The following is a 20359-nucleotide window of genomic DNA, read 5'->3' on the forward strand; positions in this document are numbered from 1 at the left end:
AATAAGCATTTAACTGCAGTTCAGAAACCACTTAATTATAAGTAGCTTTCTGTTCCATGATGCCTTCAACTCAAACACATTTTCCAAATTGCAAATGGTATACAAGCAAGGGGGTTCAGGTCTGAATACCTCACAAACCTCCACACGACAAAGCAATTTACATTTTGGGCATGGGAGAGGAAGAGTGCAGCATTGCAATGTTTGAAATAAGAGAAATAATTGCTTATCCTCCTCTAATATCTGCTCAGTTAGCAGCCAAAAGTGAGACATCTATGTAACTTTTAGAACATAACATTTCTGAAAAAATGGATTGTTCATGAATCATGTAATTAGCTCTGTCTCTGGTAACATAAGACAGAAATCCTGGAAGGCCCCATCAAGATCACTCCTCAAATCTGCAGTTTCAGCAGTTGAGTATTTTCATTCAACTTACTGACCAAATTGCACGCTCAAAAAAAAAAAAAAATCTCTAACCTCCTCCCTAACTTCCCTTTTTTTCATGAAAGACAAACCAAAAACAAAATGTAGTAAAGACAAAATATTTGCTGAGTGAGAGACAGATGATAGAAAAAAATAATAATAATGGTTTTCTGAGAAACATTTGATTGTAACAACAGTGGCAAAATATGTCCTTCTTACAAAAAATGCTATCGACTTAAATTTAAAATAACACTAATTTGCTTCCAAAACTAATTAGAAGGATAGTTTATAACAGAATTTTTTAGGGTTTGACACAGAGTACGTTTAGTTTAGGTCAGTTTGAATTATTACTAAAATCTTACTATTATGTAATAAACAAGACATACTATTCAATTTCTACTGTGTTTTTAATTTTCAGCCTAAATATATGGTTCTGGAAAGCACTTCTTCATCTCCCTTATATACTCACTTCTGGTACTGACTTACAGAATAAGCCTGATGAAGAAAATTAACTCACTACCCTTGTTGCAGTAAGGCATGGTATATGCTTCCAGGATTTGTTCCCATAACCAAACAGCTTTCTTGCACTGCTGATTTCTTGCCGACTGTTATGAGAGCAGAACCAAAGAAAGCCATTTTCCTGTTGCAGAGAGTTAAAAACTGTTGCCACCAATTATCATGTTTCTGTTAACAGATATTAGGATATCCTGCTTCTGTTTCAGCCTGGTCCAGGGAAGGAACTAGGAGGCCAACCGAGCTGTAGAGTACTTTCACAACAGTTATTGACGTCCTAGAAGTAATCCAATTCAAAAGAATCCTACCCCTAGGAGAAATAACTGTGTGCATCAAAATATGTTAGGGCTGATCAGGTGGAAAGGAGTTCTGCAGAGAAGATCATGAGCTGGCAGCATACCCTTGTGGCCAAGAAGGCCAATGGTATCCTGGTGTGCATTAAAGAGTGGCCAGAAGACTGAGGGAAGTTATCCCACCCTCGTTACGCTGCCCTGGTGAATTCATATCTAGAGAACTGTGTCCAGTTCAGGGCTCTTCAGTTCAAGACAGACAGAGAACTCCTGGAGAGTGTCCACAAAGAGTTAGGGGCCTGGAACAGCTCCCTTAAGAGGAAAGGCTGAAAAACCTGGAACTGTTCAGCCTGGAGAAGAGAAGATTGAGTGGGGATCATATCAATACTTACAAATATCTAAAGAATGAGCATCAAGAGGATGTGGCCAACCTCTTTTCAGTGGGGCCCAGTAAAAGGACAAGGGTTAGTGAGCACAAACTAGCAAACAGGTAATTCCATATGAACATAAGAACGAAATTTACCTAGAGGGTGATAGAGCACTAGAAGCTGCTGCTCAGGGAGGTTGTGGAGTCTCCTCTGGAGATATTCAAAACCCACCTGGACACTTTCCCATGCAACCCACTGAAGCAAACCTGCTTTAGCAAGGGGGTTGGACTTAACGATCTCCAGAGGCCCTTTTCAAACCCTATTATTCTGTGAACCTGTAAAATTGCATCAACTTTTACACTACAAGATATGCTATAGTCACGATATAAAATAAGCTATCTCAGCAGAAGACATCTGTATTCGGGATATATCCTAATTCTAAAGCTACATTTTGCCTGCATTTATCACTGATTCTGACTTTCACTATAACTGATTCCTTGAATGAAATGAAAACATACATTTTAGAATAAACCCTACAGTTAAAAATACCAATTATATTTGTCCTGAAAGGGGAGACCTTTTCCATAAAAATCTATCTGAATCATAAAGGACCTAAGTAGAACACTATTTTTTATCTGAATTTATTATGAGATCATTTTAATAAAAGTTCAGTAGATTCAATTAGAATTTGTTTTGTTGCTAAGCTCCATTTTTCTTCTTTCAACAGTTATAGCTTCACAAAGAGGTCAGGAAGCCAGATATAAAGTTTAAATCAGCAAAACTTGTGATCAATAGTAGCTGCCACTGAATAGCTATTCTACACTTTAATTAGATTCCGGCACCTACTAAAGCACCACTCAAGAGGGGTTTTTTTCAGCTCTATTTCAGATAAGGAATATGATTATCAAACCCTTTTATGATCTGTATTAATGGAGGTAGTATTAATACATTTTTAAAATATGAATTACTCATAATCCAAACTTTAACCCATAAAACTGTTGATAATACTAATTTAATTAGTCTTAAGAAAGTCCTGTTGCTTTACTATCATTAAATTGCTGGTTTATCTTTCTGACCTGCTATAAAACATTGACAATTCACTCTGACAGGAGAAAATTAATTCCTTTGTGTTAGAAAAACAGATTACCTTGGTTATTTACATCTTAATCCACAGTGTAAACATGTTTGGCAGGTCAATAAGTGAATCAAGTCAATGTTTCTGAACTAATGTTTCTCTTAAATATTTTTTTTAAGCACATCTTCTTCAATAAAATCATGAAAACAAAGTGAAAAAGATGGAACTGCAATCCTCCAAAAGGTCAGAAAAATCAACCTACCTGACTAGATTTTCATTGTCTCCAGTCCCTTTGCACGTAGCACATTCAGTTCTTAAATCCTCTGATTTGGGCTTCTTTTGCAGAACAGATTGCCGCTGTCTTCTTTCTCTGGGAATCCGTTCCTGTCATAATAGTAGACATAAGAAAGGAATGGGGGGAAAGAAGGAGAAGAAAGCAAATATTTTCAATTACAGTACTGAAAGTAACATTTCAATCCAAAGTTCAATTTTTTTTTTTTTGTTGTGAAAGTGTTTAAAACAAACAAACAAAAAATCAAAACACTATATTCCAACCTCAGGCTTTTCTTCATCTGGCACAAAGCTTCGTTTTCGTCCTCTAGTTCTCTAGAAGAAAATATATTTAGATTTCAATATAAAGTAACACAGAACATTTTGGCTATTTATTACTCAAAACATCAACAAAAATATGCCTCATGAAATCATTTAAACAATTAACTACAGAACTACTGAGGGCAAACTACAATATCAGGTGTTAGATAAATGTACAGCACTGGCCAAAAAGAAAATATAAATAATTTTGTTGAGTTGTGCATGCAGAGTCTAATTCTAAAGAACACTATCTTCAGAATAGTCTCATGAAGATATTTCATGAACTATCCAACTACAAAATGCAGGAGTTTAAATTCAATATGAACACTTTACTACAGTAAATTAATACATTATGTCAGAGTACACAGAAAATCACCTTACTGTTTTCTGTGATCACAAGACTTCATATACAATAAGCTTTTTTTTTTTTATTACAATGGAATATTTCATATCAAACTTTTTTTAAAATTAATATATATTAAAAATTGGTCCTTTAAAACCATGACACACCATTAAATTGACCTTTTGCAATCTAATTTATATTTCAGTACAGGATATGCTTTTGTACAATATTTTCAATATTAACTAGGACAATTAAATTCTCAAAAACATTTTATTAGCTTTAGTTTCCTATATGCTGAGGTACACAGCAGGAGAGATGAAAACAGCTAAGTGGCAGATCATTTTTCAATGTAGTCAATTCTGTAATTCTATACTAAGGGACATCATTTAATGGGGAAATATTGGTGGTAGATAGACAGTTGGACTAGATGATCTTGGAGATCTCTTCCAGCTCCGGTATTCTATGACTCTATAAATCTATAGCATTAACTACATGCCAACATATGGTACAAAATAGATCAGATGAGTAACACGACAGGCAGAACTAATTTCAGTATTGCATTTGGCTAAAAGAATTAAATGCCTACAGTGTTAAGGAAGTCAGTCTAAAAAGTAACATACCCATAAACTGTATCAACAATCAAAGGTTTAAAAAGAACTGTAAGTAACTACACACAACTCATAAGCAAATCTAGTTTCACTTTTTCTCTGAAGCAGTAACACTGTAAACTGTTGTTAAGCTGGCAGTATTGCACTATCCCCTTATTTAAGGAGAAAATGAGAACAGATGCATTAGGATGTAGAAAACAGAGACAGTTCTACTTAACAACATCTCATACTTCAAAATTAGTTCTAAAAGCAACTTCAAAATGATTATATTTCTTGGGGAAAACAATCATCTATGAAGTCGTTTGCCATGTGGCAAAAAATGCACACTGTCTAATTTTTCATTCCACTTATTTTTAACAGCTACTTTTGATGTCAACACAGAAAAAAAACTAGTGAACAAGATCTTAGAATGATCTTAGAAGAGTTAAGAAGCAGCTGGACAGTAAAACAAAATCCAACAAGCTAATAATATAATGCTTTTCCTGCTTAGCCTCCCTTGGAGGGGATTCTTCCTAGTTTCACAGTAAAATTGTTCAGTACTTTACATTATTATAGACATTTAAACATAACTGTAGTGTAAATAAAACTGCCATTTCAGCAAATGCATACATCTCTATACAGCAGACTGTACCTGCTTAAGTTAGTTACACAGTGCTTGCAAAGCTTTTTTCTGCTTTTGAAGAAGAATTAACTCTGTAGTAAAAAGAACTTCAAACAAATGTACAACTGATTTGTTTTGTGTCTCCTTAAAAGACTAATTACTGTTAAGATTTTCTTTCACATTTCCGAAAAGAAAATTATTTAAAAAAAGTAGGACAGTAAGAGCTTTAAATGCCCTGTAAGAAATATTATTTTCCACAGAGACATGAAGATCCATAAACTGGAATGCTCTCATATTCTAAGCTTGCAGCCATATGTATTGTGTTTAATTCCATCAAGAAATTCCATCAGAAAAACTTAAGAACACAACAACATGAGATTTTATTCCAAGTAATTTTTTTAGGTATTTCAAAGTAACAGCTTGTTTACTCAGCACATAAATACACATAGGTAACTCTCTAAGTAATACCTCTTATTTCCATGGAAACTACAACTGATACAAAAAGTACAATAACACTATTTGATAGAGCAAATTCTCTGCTACAAAACACACTTTTTCAACACAGGCACTACCATTACCATAGCATTGAACATGCCACACTCATAAAATTACATTTGCACCAGCAGAGGTGATCCACTATTGTTGTCACCACTGCTGAAGCACACCACACAACTCCTCAGGGAGCTCACTACCACTGTATGCTCTCCATAAACATTCAGCAATCAGCAATGAATGTCAGTGAGTGCCATTTTTTTCTACATGGAGAAATTCAGTTCCACACCTTTGTTTCATATGCACTTCCATGTCAGTCACCTCATCAGACTCTCACTCTGCTGCCATCTGTTACACAACAACGAAATGTAACAGAATACTAGTGGCAAGGTTCAACCTCTACTGTCATACCACCAACATCTCCCTCTGACATTGCCTTAATCTCGAAATGATGCATTTTTCACTAGATTTCACAGTCTTCCAGGTTGAATCAAGGGCAGAGCATTGAAAATAAGAATTTAAAGGAGAAAAGTATCAGTAAACAATCCTTACAACTGTCTCACAGCAGATGCCTATCAGTCTAAATCTGAAAGAATCAATTCATTACAAGTATCTGAATTAACGTAGTATTAGAAATATTGATATATTGATATAACAGTGCATACAAAGTCTATTACTGCAATAAAAATACTTTCTACCTTATATGCTAAAAATGGCATATGCATTACCTACATACAAATACCTAAAGTCATTGTAAATTATAATTAAACTGAAAGTTTTCCTCTGACCAAATTAACCACTGGCCTTACTACCTCCATTCTCTGTCATGAGCAATATGAACATTTATAACTCCAATAATTTCAAGCCATGTAGGCCCAATTGAATGCAGCTGTGTAAAAAATGAAAAGTAGGAATGAATAATGTACAGTGCATAAACAAATGTGTGCAAGATTCATAACTAGGGGTGCATGTTAAGAAGGTATTAAAATAGACAAGAAATCGGTAGATAATGTGGATTCCAACTCAAAGAAGGAAGTATTGTACTGAAAACACTTCCTTACAAAATCAGTTAATAAATCTGTCCAAAATGAAACAAAAAACGTTCAAAGGAAATTTGCCAACAACAGGATCAGTTTGTCAACTAAAAAGGGGGAGAAACTTCTCTGAAGTCTTCAGTGAAAACTGATGTGGGAGTTTCTATTATCAAGTTGGAAAAGCTAGAATTTGGCTAACATTCACTTTCAAATAAGCTCCTTCATTTATAAGCAACTCAGTAACAACTTGAAAACAATATGAAACATAAAGAACATTAAGAAATACATTGGACAATTTTGAAAATTCTCATTAAAAAAAAAAAAAAAAAAGAATTTGATACATGAAACAAATGAAATGCTTTTGTTAACGTCTAGGATTCTTACAGGATCCCACACCTGGGATCAGTTCCAGACACTGAAAGGAGATAATCTGTTCACAAAGCAGTAAAGAAAACAAAGCAGCAAAGCACGGCAGCAAAGGAAATAGACTGCCATCACTCATAGACACAGCAAGTTGGTATGTTAGTTTGCAAATGTGAAAGCAGAAAGTTGAATGTGACAGAACTGGTGCATACATGACCCCAGACCACTACGGCTGTCAGCAAACCACATCATTATCCCTCACTCCTTTGTCTGCAAGATGCATGCTTTAAACCTGATCATCCAAAGACAGCAGCAGAAAGAAGAATGCTCTCTTTTGAGCAGTTTTGCACTCCCATAAGAAAAGGAAAATCAACAGGATTCAGAACTATTCAAAAGGAAATGGCAATCCCTAAAAATCACAACTATGTGCTCTCCTGTTAAATGCTAAGCGTTTACTGAAATGTAACAGGAGAATAAAAACTTATACTGTCATCTTTTCTATACAAAAGGTCTCTCAGCATTATAAAGAAATTGAAAATACATGAAACATTGGGATCATCTGTGGTCAGCAGATGTGGTGAGCAACGGTTCAAGAATACATAACGTGAAAGCAAAATAGTATAGCTCTGGCTTTGATCAGCTTTTTTTTTTATTATTATTATTTTTTAGTAAATCAATGGCAATTTCTGAATGACAATTCCAGAAAGTTGTTTGAGAAGACGTATTTAAATGTGCGAGAGCACATTGATGACATTTAAAAGCACTTAAGAAAGGTCTGCTTTCAGTTTCACCTTTGCTTACTACATTAATTGGTTAGAATTTCTCTTAAATATTTTCACATAAGCACTGTAAAGAGGCCCAGTACATCTGCTTATGCAGTTATATCTGTGCAAATTCTGAGGTTTCACTACATTTGCATTCACTGCTTCTGCTACTAGACAGGACTGATGCTCTTTACTATGCTGGTGCTTCTGTACCTCAGGGCTGTCAAAGTAGTAACACTGCTGTATTCACAGGGCTCCCTTTTGTCACTGAGCTGCTAATATAACTGATAGTGATGGCACTACAAAATAATACTTTTCTGTATTATGGCAAGCACAGGAAATTCATTCAGTACTTCAAGTGCTCCTGGAGTTCTGAGACACGCTGTATCACATAACGGCACTATTAGGAAGGTATGCATTTCTGTCTGAGAATTTCATATAAGTAAATTTCATGTAAGTAAAAACTAGTCAGAGAGTTTGCATTACAAAACAGATTACATTGCTAAATACCTGCCTCTTAGCACTATTGGTACAATTCCAATTTCTTTGCTGTCTAAAGTTTGGAGACATCCTGTGTGGAAATCATATATATAAAGATCCAAAGTCTACATAAAATAAATGTATCAAGGTATGAATAAAAGACTGCTAATAAACATAAAGTACTATTGATCACTGACGAATCTTCAATAATGCTATCAAATACACTGCACTACAGCAAGTAAAAAAGGAATGCTACGTTTTATAAACTATAAGTAGGTTTTCTAAACAAAGAACTGGGAAAACTTCTAACACTTTCAGAGAAGAAAAGTAACTTAATGTAATATTAAGAGCATACATAAAGCAAACTACAAGTTTCCAAAAGCTTGTGAAAAAAAAAAAGTTGAAGCTGCACAGCTAATGTGATCTTCCACATTTTACAAAGATGACAATTTTTAATCCATGTCCCCCAATCTTCATTAAGAGTTCAATGTTTCCAATATCCTTTGCTAATGGAAAAGTTATAATTGAGACAGTTGCAGAAAAACAAGAAACTGTTTAAAGGAAGAAAAAAAAAAAAAAAAAAGAAAAAAAAAAAGAAGAAAAGCTGCTGATAGAATCACAGAGGCATAAAATTACTTTAAAATAAAGGTAAGGACAGTTAATTTAGACACCAGATGGCACACTCGCTCAACACAGATCAAAGAGAATACCTTGAATGGTAAACTTTGTATTTATCAAAATGTATCTCTGGAATAATTATTTAATTTTCTGTAAAGCTGACAAATAGTAATAAAAAGGGAACTGCCAAGCAAGAACAACAACAACAACAACAACAAAATGGCAGTAAATCAATACATGATTAAACCAACAAATAAGTCAACCATAAAGCTTAATTACAGAGACTTCCAATTTCCTCTAAAAAGGGGGGACCCTTTTTAGTTTCCTCTCTTGTAAGAAATCTCGTAGGAAATTTTTCCAACATTCCTGTCTCTATGCTGTGAAGCTTTACCATCACTGGCAATTAACACTGAACTATTGTTTCTAAGAACTCAATATAAGAGTTTGAGAATTAGAAGGACTATTTCACATCCAAAAGGCAAAAAAGCAAAAACAAAAAAAAAGAAACCAAAAAACCTGAAAAAAACAAGTCAGTTTGCTGATGTGAAAGAAATTCTTTTCTGTAAAAGTTAACTTAAATATTTACTTTCACAAGGTCTTACTTGAAAAATTGCCATATATCTATGGTTACATCATCCAAATATCATTTAGAGTATATCCATCTTTTTATGTCTTTCCTAGTAAAAATAAGTTACCTACGAATTTCGTTTCTTAAAAATACTAATCAAAATATTAAAACCAAATAACCCATCCTACCCCAACCCCAAATAATCTTATATAGTCCATTCATTCCAAACTTTCTTGAAGAACTGCATTACTTTATTTTACTTTCTGTCTTTCAAGCCCAAACAAATAGTTCATAACTATCTCAGTAACTGTCAAGTATTCATGTATTTGGCAGGCTGATAGATCTAGGTTCTGCATGTTTGAATTGATACACCATAGATTGTTTGAACTTTAGTATTTAGTATTGAGGAGTAAAAAATAAAGGTAATTCTTTCTTATAAACACCTTTAGTTTCAGAAAAATGAGGAACTCCTGATTTAGTTTTTTCTCATGTTCAATAACAGCAACTTCCAAGGTGAATACTGCAAAGGCACAGCTACCTGATGATAGTTGCTTCATTTGGAATTCTACTCAAACTTCAATGAGCTGATCAATCACTGACAATGTCAACTAACACGACAGATAAGAGTTGTAATATCATTTGCTGACTCTATGAAGCCCTGAATACTCAAATTGGAAATGTTTTTCCTATTTTCTTTCTGTAACCATCCCTTATTCAAAACTTGTATCTATGACATCATGTAATTAAATTACACAATAGATGTTTGGAAAGAACTTGCTTGAAATACTTAAACACAAAATAGCAATTGTTTATCTTTTAATACATGTGGTAAGAAAAAGAAAATAATTACTCCTCTTTTTGTATTTCAAACAAAAGCAAGAAATATTAACTTATTCTAAATTATACTATTTATTTCTAAAACAAAAGCAAAGTACGCGACAATTCCCTAAGCCGAACAGAGTTTGTAGGTGCTCTGTCAGTATTTTTATTTCCTTTTAAAAACTAATCTGCTTAAAAGCGTAGCCCCTCAGGCACAGATTTGTTTTCTTTCATGTTCCAAACAATGAACAGCATGCTGCCGGCAAATAAAATAATTCTTTTCCCCAAAACACTGAGTTTTTACTGCTTAACAGAAAACCCACTGTCTACTCACTGGATTTTATACAGAGTGATTACAGAAAAAAAAAAAAAAAAAAAAAAGTTATCAGATTTTCAGTTTTCAAGTAACGAAAATAAGAAAATCAGAAGATAGAATCATTTCTAAATCCCTACAGAAACTATTCGATGTCCTAAATCCTTTACAAAAAGGCAACTTCTCCATTTCAACAGTGGGCAAATGTTTGCATTTAAGAGGAACTAAAAATGGAATCTATACACACACGCACACAAATGCTAATATGCTCATTTAGAGTACCCCAGAATTACAAGGAAAAGCATTCTATACCACCTCTTACAGCACACAGCCAGCCCCAGCTGCATGGCTTTGCTTTAAAAGATTTGACCTTTCTTACAGAAACTCCTTTATAGTGCCAGAAGGCTGCACGTATACTAGATAAACTGGATACTTTCAAGTAAAAGAACTACTGAAATTACACTTAGATATTTTTTTCAAGGGACAGAAGCGGCATACTCATTTTAAGAAGAAATACAATACCAGACTACCAAAATTATTTAACTGATGACAACTTGGGTGAACAATCACCTGTGCTTTCTTTTTCATTCGAGGATATCAAAGGAAGCTACAACTTATAAAAAGCTGATTTGTGTTAATAAGGATAATCTTATGAGGGCTCTCATAAACTGCACATACATAATTGTACAGAAGAACAGTATTAATCTCTCAGCTTACCGTTCTAAAGTACTAGCTGCACCTCTTAGAAACACATATTATTAGACAGTCTTTTCTTTTAATCTTTGTAACAAAAACATCCAACATGAAAAAACTGTAGGTTGAGAACAAACATTAAAACACACCTTCAGCTTTTTTTTTTTACAAAAAAAAACCAACAGTGTTGAGATAGCTCAGTTTATGCAAATTAGCTATTCACTAGCAGCAGCAATAATGATTTATGAAGCTTATACAAGTATGAAATTGGAATTACAAGGATTATGGATTTAAATAGAACTAGTTTGAAAAGTTATCTACTGAAATCCAGAAAATTGCTTAAACAATTACTAAGATTACTGAATAAGGCTTGAATTGTATAAGCAAAAACACTGCTTATGTTGTGTCTGCAAACTCAGCTCTTATACAATAGACTGAAGACCTAATACCTAGTCTATTCACACTCAATAAACACTTGTTTAGACCCCGATTCAGAGAACTTTGATTTTTAAATTTACCTTTGAGCATTTATGTATGATCTCACATGACCTTTTAAGGCAAGTTTAAAGAAAGAAATGCATTCTCATAAACTTCCTCTTTCACAAAAACATGCTAGGCACTCTCTTCAAAACAATGTAGTCCAAAGGACTGCACATTCTCAATGTTGTCTCATTTACTTTGAAATGGTTGCTCTTGACATAAATGTTCTTTGATACAAATACTCCAAATCCTGTGAAACCTAAGAGACTGAAATATTAGAGTATATTTACAATGTTATATAGAAGCTGTGAATACCAGTGTATTCCCAACTGCCACTGGACTCTGGTCCTCCCAGTTCAGATTTAAGATTAGGCTGAACAGTGCAGTCCTAGTAGGAAACATACATTTTCATCAGTCTCTACCTCCCTCTCAACCAGTTGAGCTCTTCCCAGCCCAGCAATTAGTTATGAGCCAAGTTTCTGCACAAGCAGACTGAAGAAAGAAAGAAATGGCACCTCATTAAAAATAACATAAAGCATCCCATTCTAAAACTCTGCTAAGAAGCATCTTGAGACAGACTTAAGGCTAAGCAGTTAAGACACTTAAAATGAGAATACCCTGAAAATACTTCTAAGTTCAGACAAAGCAAAGTAGAAGAGATGATATAGGTTACAGAAGTTAAATAGATATACTACTCATTGTTAACTTAAATACACATAAATAGATCAAATAAGAAACAATAGTATAATTCTTAATATTTCTCAAGTGTCATCTTATTCTTCATAGCCAGATGGAAATGTGGAAAAAAAAAAAAAAAAAAAAAAAAACCCTATTACAATTATTCTTGAAAAAGCCTGTATTTTACCATGTCTACCAAATACTAGTTGCAAGACAAATTAATAATAAAATTTAGAAGAAGATAGTCTATTTAATATATTACAGCGTTACATATACTTAACATCAAGAATTAATCACTTATTCCTACAATGCATGTAAAATTGTTATAGATATCAGTTAATACTGCCTAATCCAAATTTATCAAAATAAAAATAGTACCCACAATTTGTGTCAAAAAAAAAAAAAAAAGATCAAACGGCTATAATTAAATTGAAACAGGTAAGATACATTCTCTTTTCTTGGGGTATGTAACACCAAAACAAAAGCCTTCTCACAATTGAATCAACTGAAAATAAGTTTATGCAAAACACATGGAAATTCCCTTAAGAGCAACAAACATACAATTCAACAGTCTCTAATTGCACTTGTTGATTATAACTGTAAACAAAGATGATTACACACTGCTAGGTAAGTGGGCTTGCCAATTTATTGCAAAACAAAATTAAATTGAATAAAATGTTCAGAGATATTAAGATGAGAGAACTGTGAAATGAACATATTTTCAAACTATTCATTTTTTTCCCCTCTGAATTTTAAAATATTTACACCAAGTAAATATACGAAGAAATACACAAAAGAGACACCAAGTATCTGGTCATCACTGTTAAACCATACCACAGAGAAGTTCTCTCCGTAATCAGATAAAATCTTTCCTTTCTAACAACGACGGTAGCTGGGAATCTCATACAACTTGGAGGTGTCTACTATGTCTTCCAAGATCAACACTTCTCATTTTGTTACACCACCTCGATGTATTAGTCTTGTTAAAGAATTCAGCAGATTTCAAGAAAAAGAAACAAGCAAGGTATCAAGATTGAAGTTTCTCTTCCACAGTTAAGCAAAAGGCAATACTAGTGAAATGAAAAATAATAAAAAAAAAAAAAAAAAGAAAAGGCCAGTACAGGAAAGCTAAACAATCAGAGCTAAAGAGTTTAATCAGAGATAACTTTATAATACGATAACATATCTTTCAAATTTGTGTTTTGTAGAAAAGTAAAAGACTGGAGAGAACTGAAAGACACCCTAAAGATTCAAACAGAGGAACAAAGTATTTACCAGATAGGTAGCCATAATTCCTCCACAGTGGAATGTTATACTTTCCCAACATACTAGCCCATTCAAAGTAAATTTTAGCTGTGTGTTATATACTATCATGTGCATTAACAGGGGAGGTACCAGATCCCCATGCAGCACCAGTGACGGATCACCACAGTGAAGGATGCACTTAAGAACAACTACACAAACTTCTCTGCACTTACCACAGAAGGAACTGGGCCAGTATCACATAAGCAGAGTAATAAACTCACATGGTTCCAATTTGGTTTGGCCTAGTTCCATGACTAATATGAGAGAAAATGTGCTACAGGCAAGACAGCTAGGAAGCACTCACCGCAGAGACAAGCAAAAAGAGAACAGTCTTGTGACTCTCAGTCAGTTTTTATCTTTCCCTCTGAATGGAAAATGGAAATGGAATAACGAAGTCTTCTGAGAACTGTAGTTTCTACTCTTCTGAGAAAGGTACGCAGAACTACTGTCAATCCACAGAACTACAGCATTAGCTCTAACTCCCAGTGCAGTACATGATGTCATGACATGGAATGCCAATAACAAAAATCATAAAATCACAACATAGAGCAAGATTGCTTTCCTATAGGTACACATGCTATGCCTTCTATTCACCCTTCTATTACTAGATAGAATGCCTTTCCTGCAATACTTTTAGTTTTATTTCCCATAATCATGAATCTCTAACCCCTACTACTATATTAGGTTTAGACATGGGAAAGAGAAAGAAGAAAAATGAGAGATGTTAAGAGTTCAATAAACAGGAAGACCAGATTGTCTCTCTTCTGTATGAACACGACTGCAGACAGTTTAACTCATCCAGACTACTGTTAAGAACCTAATGATTCTCACATGTAAGAAAAAAAGGAAATTTTCAGTCAATGAGAAGGGAAAAAAAAAAGGTTTCTGCTCTGTAGATGCACAAAATTAAATTTTGTGAATAGTCCAAATAGTTACAGCTAAATTAATTGTTTTGGCTTGAGTAAGGAGTTGGACTCATTGATTCTTATGGGCCCTTTCCAATTCAGGTTATTCTATGATTCTACAATTCTATTCTTGAAGCTCTAAGCTCACACAAAAAACTTTGTTGCATGAGTAGAACAAAATTTTAAGCAGTAGAGCACTAGAAAAGCACAATGGAATACAGAGATCAATGCTAAATTCTACTCTCGAGTAAAAAAAGTATTTCTTGAGCCTAGGAAGCAACATTTCTTCTAAAAAAAAGAATAAAGCAAGCAAAAAAAAAAAAACCCAAAACCCATTACCAAACAAAAATGAATGAAAAAAAAAAACTCACAGCACCATCCAGCAGAAAAGTTAAGAGCAAACACAGTGACAAGGAAGTGACACACAAGGTCTTGTGATAATTTATGCAGTGAGTTTGGAGGTTATTCACACACAAAAAATAAGTTACTTTTCAATTGTAACGTATATCTACCTGAGCATATGAGAACAAAGTGCCTGCACTATTAAGGCAAAAAAACACTTGTAAAGGATAAGCTTAAGTGCAAACAGAACCTTCTGTTTTTCTGTAATTAACAAGGGCCTTAGAGAGCAAGATGACTGGAAAAGCTTGCACAACTCTTCAGTTCAGAGTTCTGTATCACACATGATTATTTACTTTAGCAAAACTGCATTTTCAACACACATAATAAAGTCTTATTCAACATTAGACTTAAAAATTATTATATCCATATTTTTACATTTAAAGTTATTATATAATATTCAAGATGCCCAAAACATGTTATTTTAAACAAAACTATTATGAATACAAAGTATAACAATAACTCAGCTATTATTTACCGTATTTCTGATTGGAATTTTCTTCGGTTCTGGTGGCACATCCTGAGGAACAAATTTCACTGGTTCCTTAATCTGCCTCCGTGATCTTTTGGTCCCATCTGGTAAGGTTTCCATGGCAATATCAGCTTCCATGTCACTGCTACCTGCCTGGTCACACTCTGAGCACTGCCTGCAAAGTGAAAGATTTTTTATTTAAAAGTGCAGTCACAAAAGCACAAAAACAAATGTTTTTGAGGTAGAAAAAAAAAAAAAAAAAAAGAAGGGTTTGGGTTTCAAAGAAGTTAGTAAAGCCAATAGCAACTAGAAGAATCTCTCAAAGGCATGATAATTTACTCATCTGTGCATAAAAACAGCAAAATGCTCTGTTGCTGTGCTTTTTTTTTTCCCCTGACATTTCTTGTATTTTGAAAAACCAAGATTTTAGAAGTAGAATAAAATCTTGTTTCAGTATTCAAATTCTACCATATCCCTATTTTTAACTGTATTCACTCAGTTGTAATCTATCAATTATTGAAAACACTGCTGTAGTTTAATCTCTACAATGATACATTGATGACATCATTCTGATGAGAGTGGTCTTTAGCAGCAGGGATTTAGAAAAAAATATCCACTTTGAAAATCAACTGTAAAATCTATTTCCTAAGGGAGAAGATTTTAAATCTAAGAAAAAGTTATGCATTAACAATCTTTGAACAATATGTTGAAAAAATATGCCTGTTGAATTTCTGAGAAAGTACCTAATCACAACCTGAACTTCAAAGTATACCTTGTCTGAGGAAATGCTATTTACAAGCTCCAAGACAGGAATAACAAGACGGGAAGTCATCAAGTTTTGTTCTCATTTGCAGAAATGATTCATTTTACACAAAGTCATAAAAGCAGATGGTAACTAAAAATACCATGAATATAGATTTTCATAAATGAATATAAATTTTTCATAAATGAAAATTTTTAAAAAAATGATATCCCGATGGAGGATGGGTAAACTGATGATAAAGGATTTGCATTTTTTCCTCACATATACTTTTCAATTCAAACTATAAAGCCTCTCAAGCAAATTCTAATTCATCACTGTTTTTGTATATTCAAAATATTTCTTTAATTGTATTAACCAAAAAATAAAAATGTCCTGCTATTGATTAGCATTAAAAGGGATACATACATTATCTAAATGAAGTTGCAAATTTGCTCTGCAAGGAGACATACCAAAATCAATGTACTTCGTTATTTGTAGTTAAATATTAACTACACACACTTAAAAAGAGCGTGTCCAGCAGGTCGAGGGAGGTAATCCTCCCCCTCTACTCTGCTCTGGTAAGACCTCATCTGGAGTACTGCGTCCAGTCCTGGGCTCCCCAGTACAAAAAAGACAAGGATCTCTTGGAAAGAGTCCAGCGGAGGGCCACGAAGATGGTGAAGGGCCTGGAGCATCTCTCCTATGAGGAAAGGCTGAGTGAACTGGGTCTGTTCAGCCTTGAGAAAAGAAGACTGAGAGGGAACCTGATCCAGGTCTATAAATATCTAAGGTGTGGGGGGCAGAATGGCGAGGCCGGACTCTTTTCAGTGGTGAGTGGAGACAGGACAAGGGGAAACGGCTGGAAACTGGAGCATAGGAAGTTCCGCACAAACATGCGCAAGAACTTCTTTACAGTGAGGGTGACGGAGCACTGGAACAGGCAGCTCAAGGAGGTGGTGGAGTCTCCTTCTCTGGAGATGTTCAAGACCTGCCTGGATGCCTACCTGTGTGACCTGATGTAGGGAACCTGCTTTGGCAGGGGGGTTGGACTCGATGATCTCTGGAGGTCCCTTCCAACCCCTACAATTCTGTGATTCTGTGATTAATAAACACTTGAGAGAAATCATGCCCATCACGCAACAAGCTAAAAGAACAGATTTTGTGTATGTACTGATTTCTTCATCTATGAATAGTCAACAGAAACAGTTTTGCTCCTGTAATTTCAACTCATGTGATCTTAAAAAGCTAACAGTCTTGCCTTTATTTGAAATGCCATTGCTGATTACTGGTATATTGCTTTTAGTCCAAATTCCAATTCCTGTTCAACTCAACAGAAGAGTACCACAAATACTACATACAAAATGCCTTTATACTGCATTTTTAACAAAGGCTACTTCTGATATATGTTTCCATATATATATATATATATATATATATATTTTTTTTTTTTTTTTTTTTTTTTTTAAACATACCAACTAAAAAAAAAAAAGCACAAAAAAGAAGTCTATCCCACTGATGGTCTTACAGTCTATTCCAATAGGAATCAAATCAAATTAAACAACTAGCTACACCTACAGCTACAGGCAATAGCAGGCTGCTAGACAAACCAGTGGCTGACAAGTTAAATTGCAGAGGGTCTAATCCTGGACTGAGGAGTCATTACTAGTGTGACCTTGGTGAAATCAACAAATTTCTGCTTTAATTTTTCCATGTGTAAAATTCAGATAATTGCTGCTGCATTATAATGTTATGAAGATTAATCTTTCTTATCGTTAACGCACTTCAGACCACTAAAAACAGGCCACATGATAGTGCTAGTGGCATTTGCAGATCTAGAAAAACAGAAGTACTACAAGGCAGACAAGGCAGGAAAGCTATCACTGTATGAAAATTTCATTAACAAACCACAAGAAAGTCAGCCCTTCGTTAACACTGCTGCATCAGTCACATTTATATGGAAAGCACAACTAAAATCATTTGATATGATCTGCTTACACTGACGTAAGCAATAGATGTGAAACTGTTCCTAAAGTGCTATTCTGAGCAATTCTCACAAAAAAAAAAAATCCCCAATATTATGGTAAAAGCATGTACTGTACATAAAATAAATAAATAATAATAAAAAAAACCATGAAACAGCTATAATTAAAGAACTGCATTAAAAATGTTCTATAAAAGAAAAAGCAGTGATAGGGATCTTATGAAAATGTCTGGAGCTGGGAACCTAGCCTGTTGAATCTGACATTCTGTATCATTAACATTCCCATTGTTTAGCTGTAAACTGCTAAAAGGAAAAGACATGTTACTCTTCCCTCCATACGCTCAGGCAATTGCCCAGAAAACAAACTATGTAGACCTGTAAGGTACTCTAATTTCACCAGGGCCCTATTTAAACACAAATATGTTACTGTAATTTTGATGGAGAAGATAATAAGCATTTAATCCAAAAGCAAAGATACTTCCTGCAGGATTCTGAAATTCCATTTTTACGACAAAGCTTATTCTGAAACAGGTGGTAAAAGTCTCACAGCAATCAAAGAAGAAAGGAAGTTACACAAAAAGAAAGCTGCAAAACCACAGCACGTTGGGAGGTAGGGGGTAAACACAGAACAAAACCTTACTAATACACCAAAAATGAAGAGGAAAAAAAGTTACAAACACGAACTTCCAAGGAAACTCTTAATTTACTGAAATAGCCTCTACTATCACAGGTAACTACATCTTATCAACTCTTCTATAAAGCAGTCAAGCTATAAAGTTGTTTTGTTGCTAGCTCCCAAAGGATCCACAGAAAAGCTATTACAGAAATACAGTCTTCTATGTTGGAAACAATCTTCTTAACTTTCAGTTCCTATTATGGTTTATTTCAACACGGTTCTTGAATTTAAAGCACTCTTTTTTTCCATTCTGCTATTTAATCCCAATATATTCATAGAAAGCACAGAACTCCCATTCCTTCTCTGGCAATACTAAAGTCATGTTCATTTTATTTTGTCTCTTCAATGACAATCAGTGAATTGAGAACCTATCACAACAGGTCATCTTCCCATCTGTTCAGACTATGTCTTAATTAGCAAGTACTGCTATGCAGCACAAGTAATTTGATAGGAACAACAGTGCTGAAGATTCTATTTCTGTACATGGCTTTTGTTTTGCTTTTACTCTGGATTTGCTTAATCCAGCCTCAGGGAAAATCAGTAGTTAATGTAATAATCTTCTGGACTCATCTGAAAAGAACGCAGTAACCATGTTCCATGGTCCGCAATGCGAACTGCAAAGCAGCAAGTGATTTACTCCAAGCTGCACATTAAAATGTTGAAATAGATTTGCCCCCTGTAGAAAACTGGAGACCATAACTGAACATAATGTCCTGGGCATACTATCCACGTCTTACACCAAAGCACCACAGCATGGCTTAACAGAAGTTTCCTATATTTCAGATGTGATTTCCTGTTCTTTTTTAAACTTATTGTAAAAATTCTTGTAGTATAAGTAAGGTAAAATCCGTTACATTATTGGACATCAACTAAACATGACAAGAGATTTGACAGCCAAAAAAACCATTTTCAACATAAAAACCTACTCAACAGAAGTATGACTTTACACTTTCCTTAAATGACCATTAAATACATAATTCTGAGAGCTTTCACACTGATAATAATGCTGCTTTCTTGCTTCCTTTTATGTGAAAACAACTAAAAAAAAAAAAAAAAAGCTTCTACATCTTTTCAAAGGCAAATACAAATGCCAAATTTAAACAAAAGTTAAATGAAGGTACTGCAACATTTTATTCCCATGAGTAATGGCATTATTCAAATCTTCAGACATCTGTTTATGTATTGGTCATACAAAAAACATTTCCTTTCATCAATAAAGATAACACTATCACGGTATTATTACAACCGCCATAACTTCATGATGCAGATACAAGTTGTTGTTTTTCATACCACAAAACGTTTTAAGTCTCACAAAAACATTTTACTGTTTTACTGTAAGCACCTTAAGACCAAAGAGTGCTTTCTTCTTGCAAAGTTTTAGAAAATAGAGCATGAATATATATTTTAACCTAGAAATAGATAAAAATGAAAAACTTAAGGCCTACATTACCAATAAAACAAAAAGGAACATTTTGAAATTATCTTTGTGAAGTGAGGACATCTAGAAATACTTTGAAATTATAATTTGGGTTTTCTTTAATGAATTAGCCCTTAAATATTACCATGGTTTTAATCTTTTCCTTACATTTAATAGTGGATTTATTTCAACAATTCCAAAATCCATTTTTGTAAGCCACAATGTAGATTCCTAAAAAAAACAATGAGCATAAAATGGGCAAAAATAAAGAACAATTAACCAATCCACATAGTGGCACAGACATAAGCTGAATCATTTAGTAGTCTCAAAAAAAAAAAAAAAAAAAAAAGA

General features: G+C 34.0%; 1 protein-coding gene across 1 annotated transcript in view; it reads right to left on the reverse strand.

Moving 5' to 3' along the window:
* PHF14 (PHD finger protein 14) overlaps positions 1 to 20359 on the reverse strand; it is a gene marked incomplete at both ends in the record, with an annotated part of 152953 nt that overhangs the window by 90065 nt on the left and 42529 nt on the right. Inside the window, 3 exon segments of the mRNA XM_079538129.1 lie at positions 2929 to 3050; positions 3222 to 3272; positions 15199 to 15367. Coding sequence (XP_079394255.1) covers positions 2929 to 3050; positions 3222 to 3272; positions 15199 to 15367 — 342 coding nt within the window.

The sequence above is a fragment of the Tetrao urogallus genome, assembly GCF_951394365.1.
Source record: "Tetrao urogallus genome assembly, chromosome: 7".
NCBI classification, from domain to species: Eukaryota; Metazoa; Chordata; class Aves; order Galliformes; family Phasianidae; genus Tetrao; species Tetrao urogallus.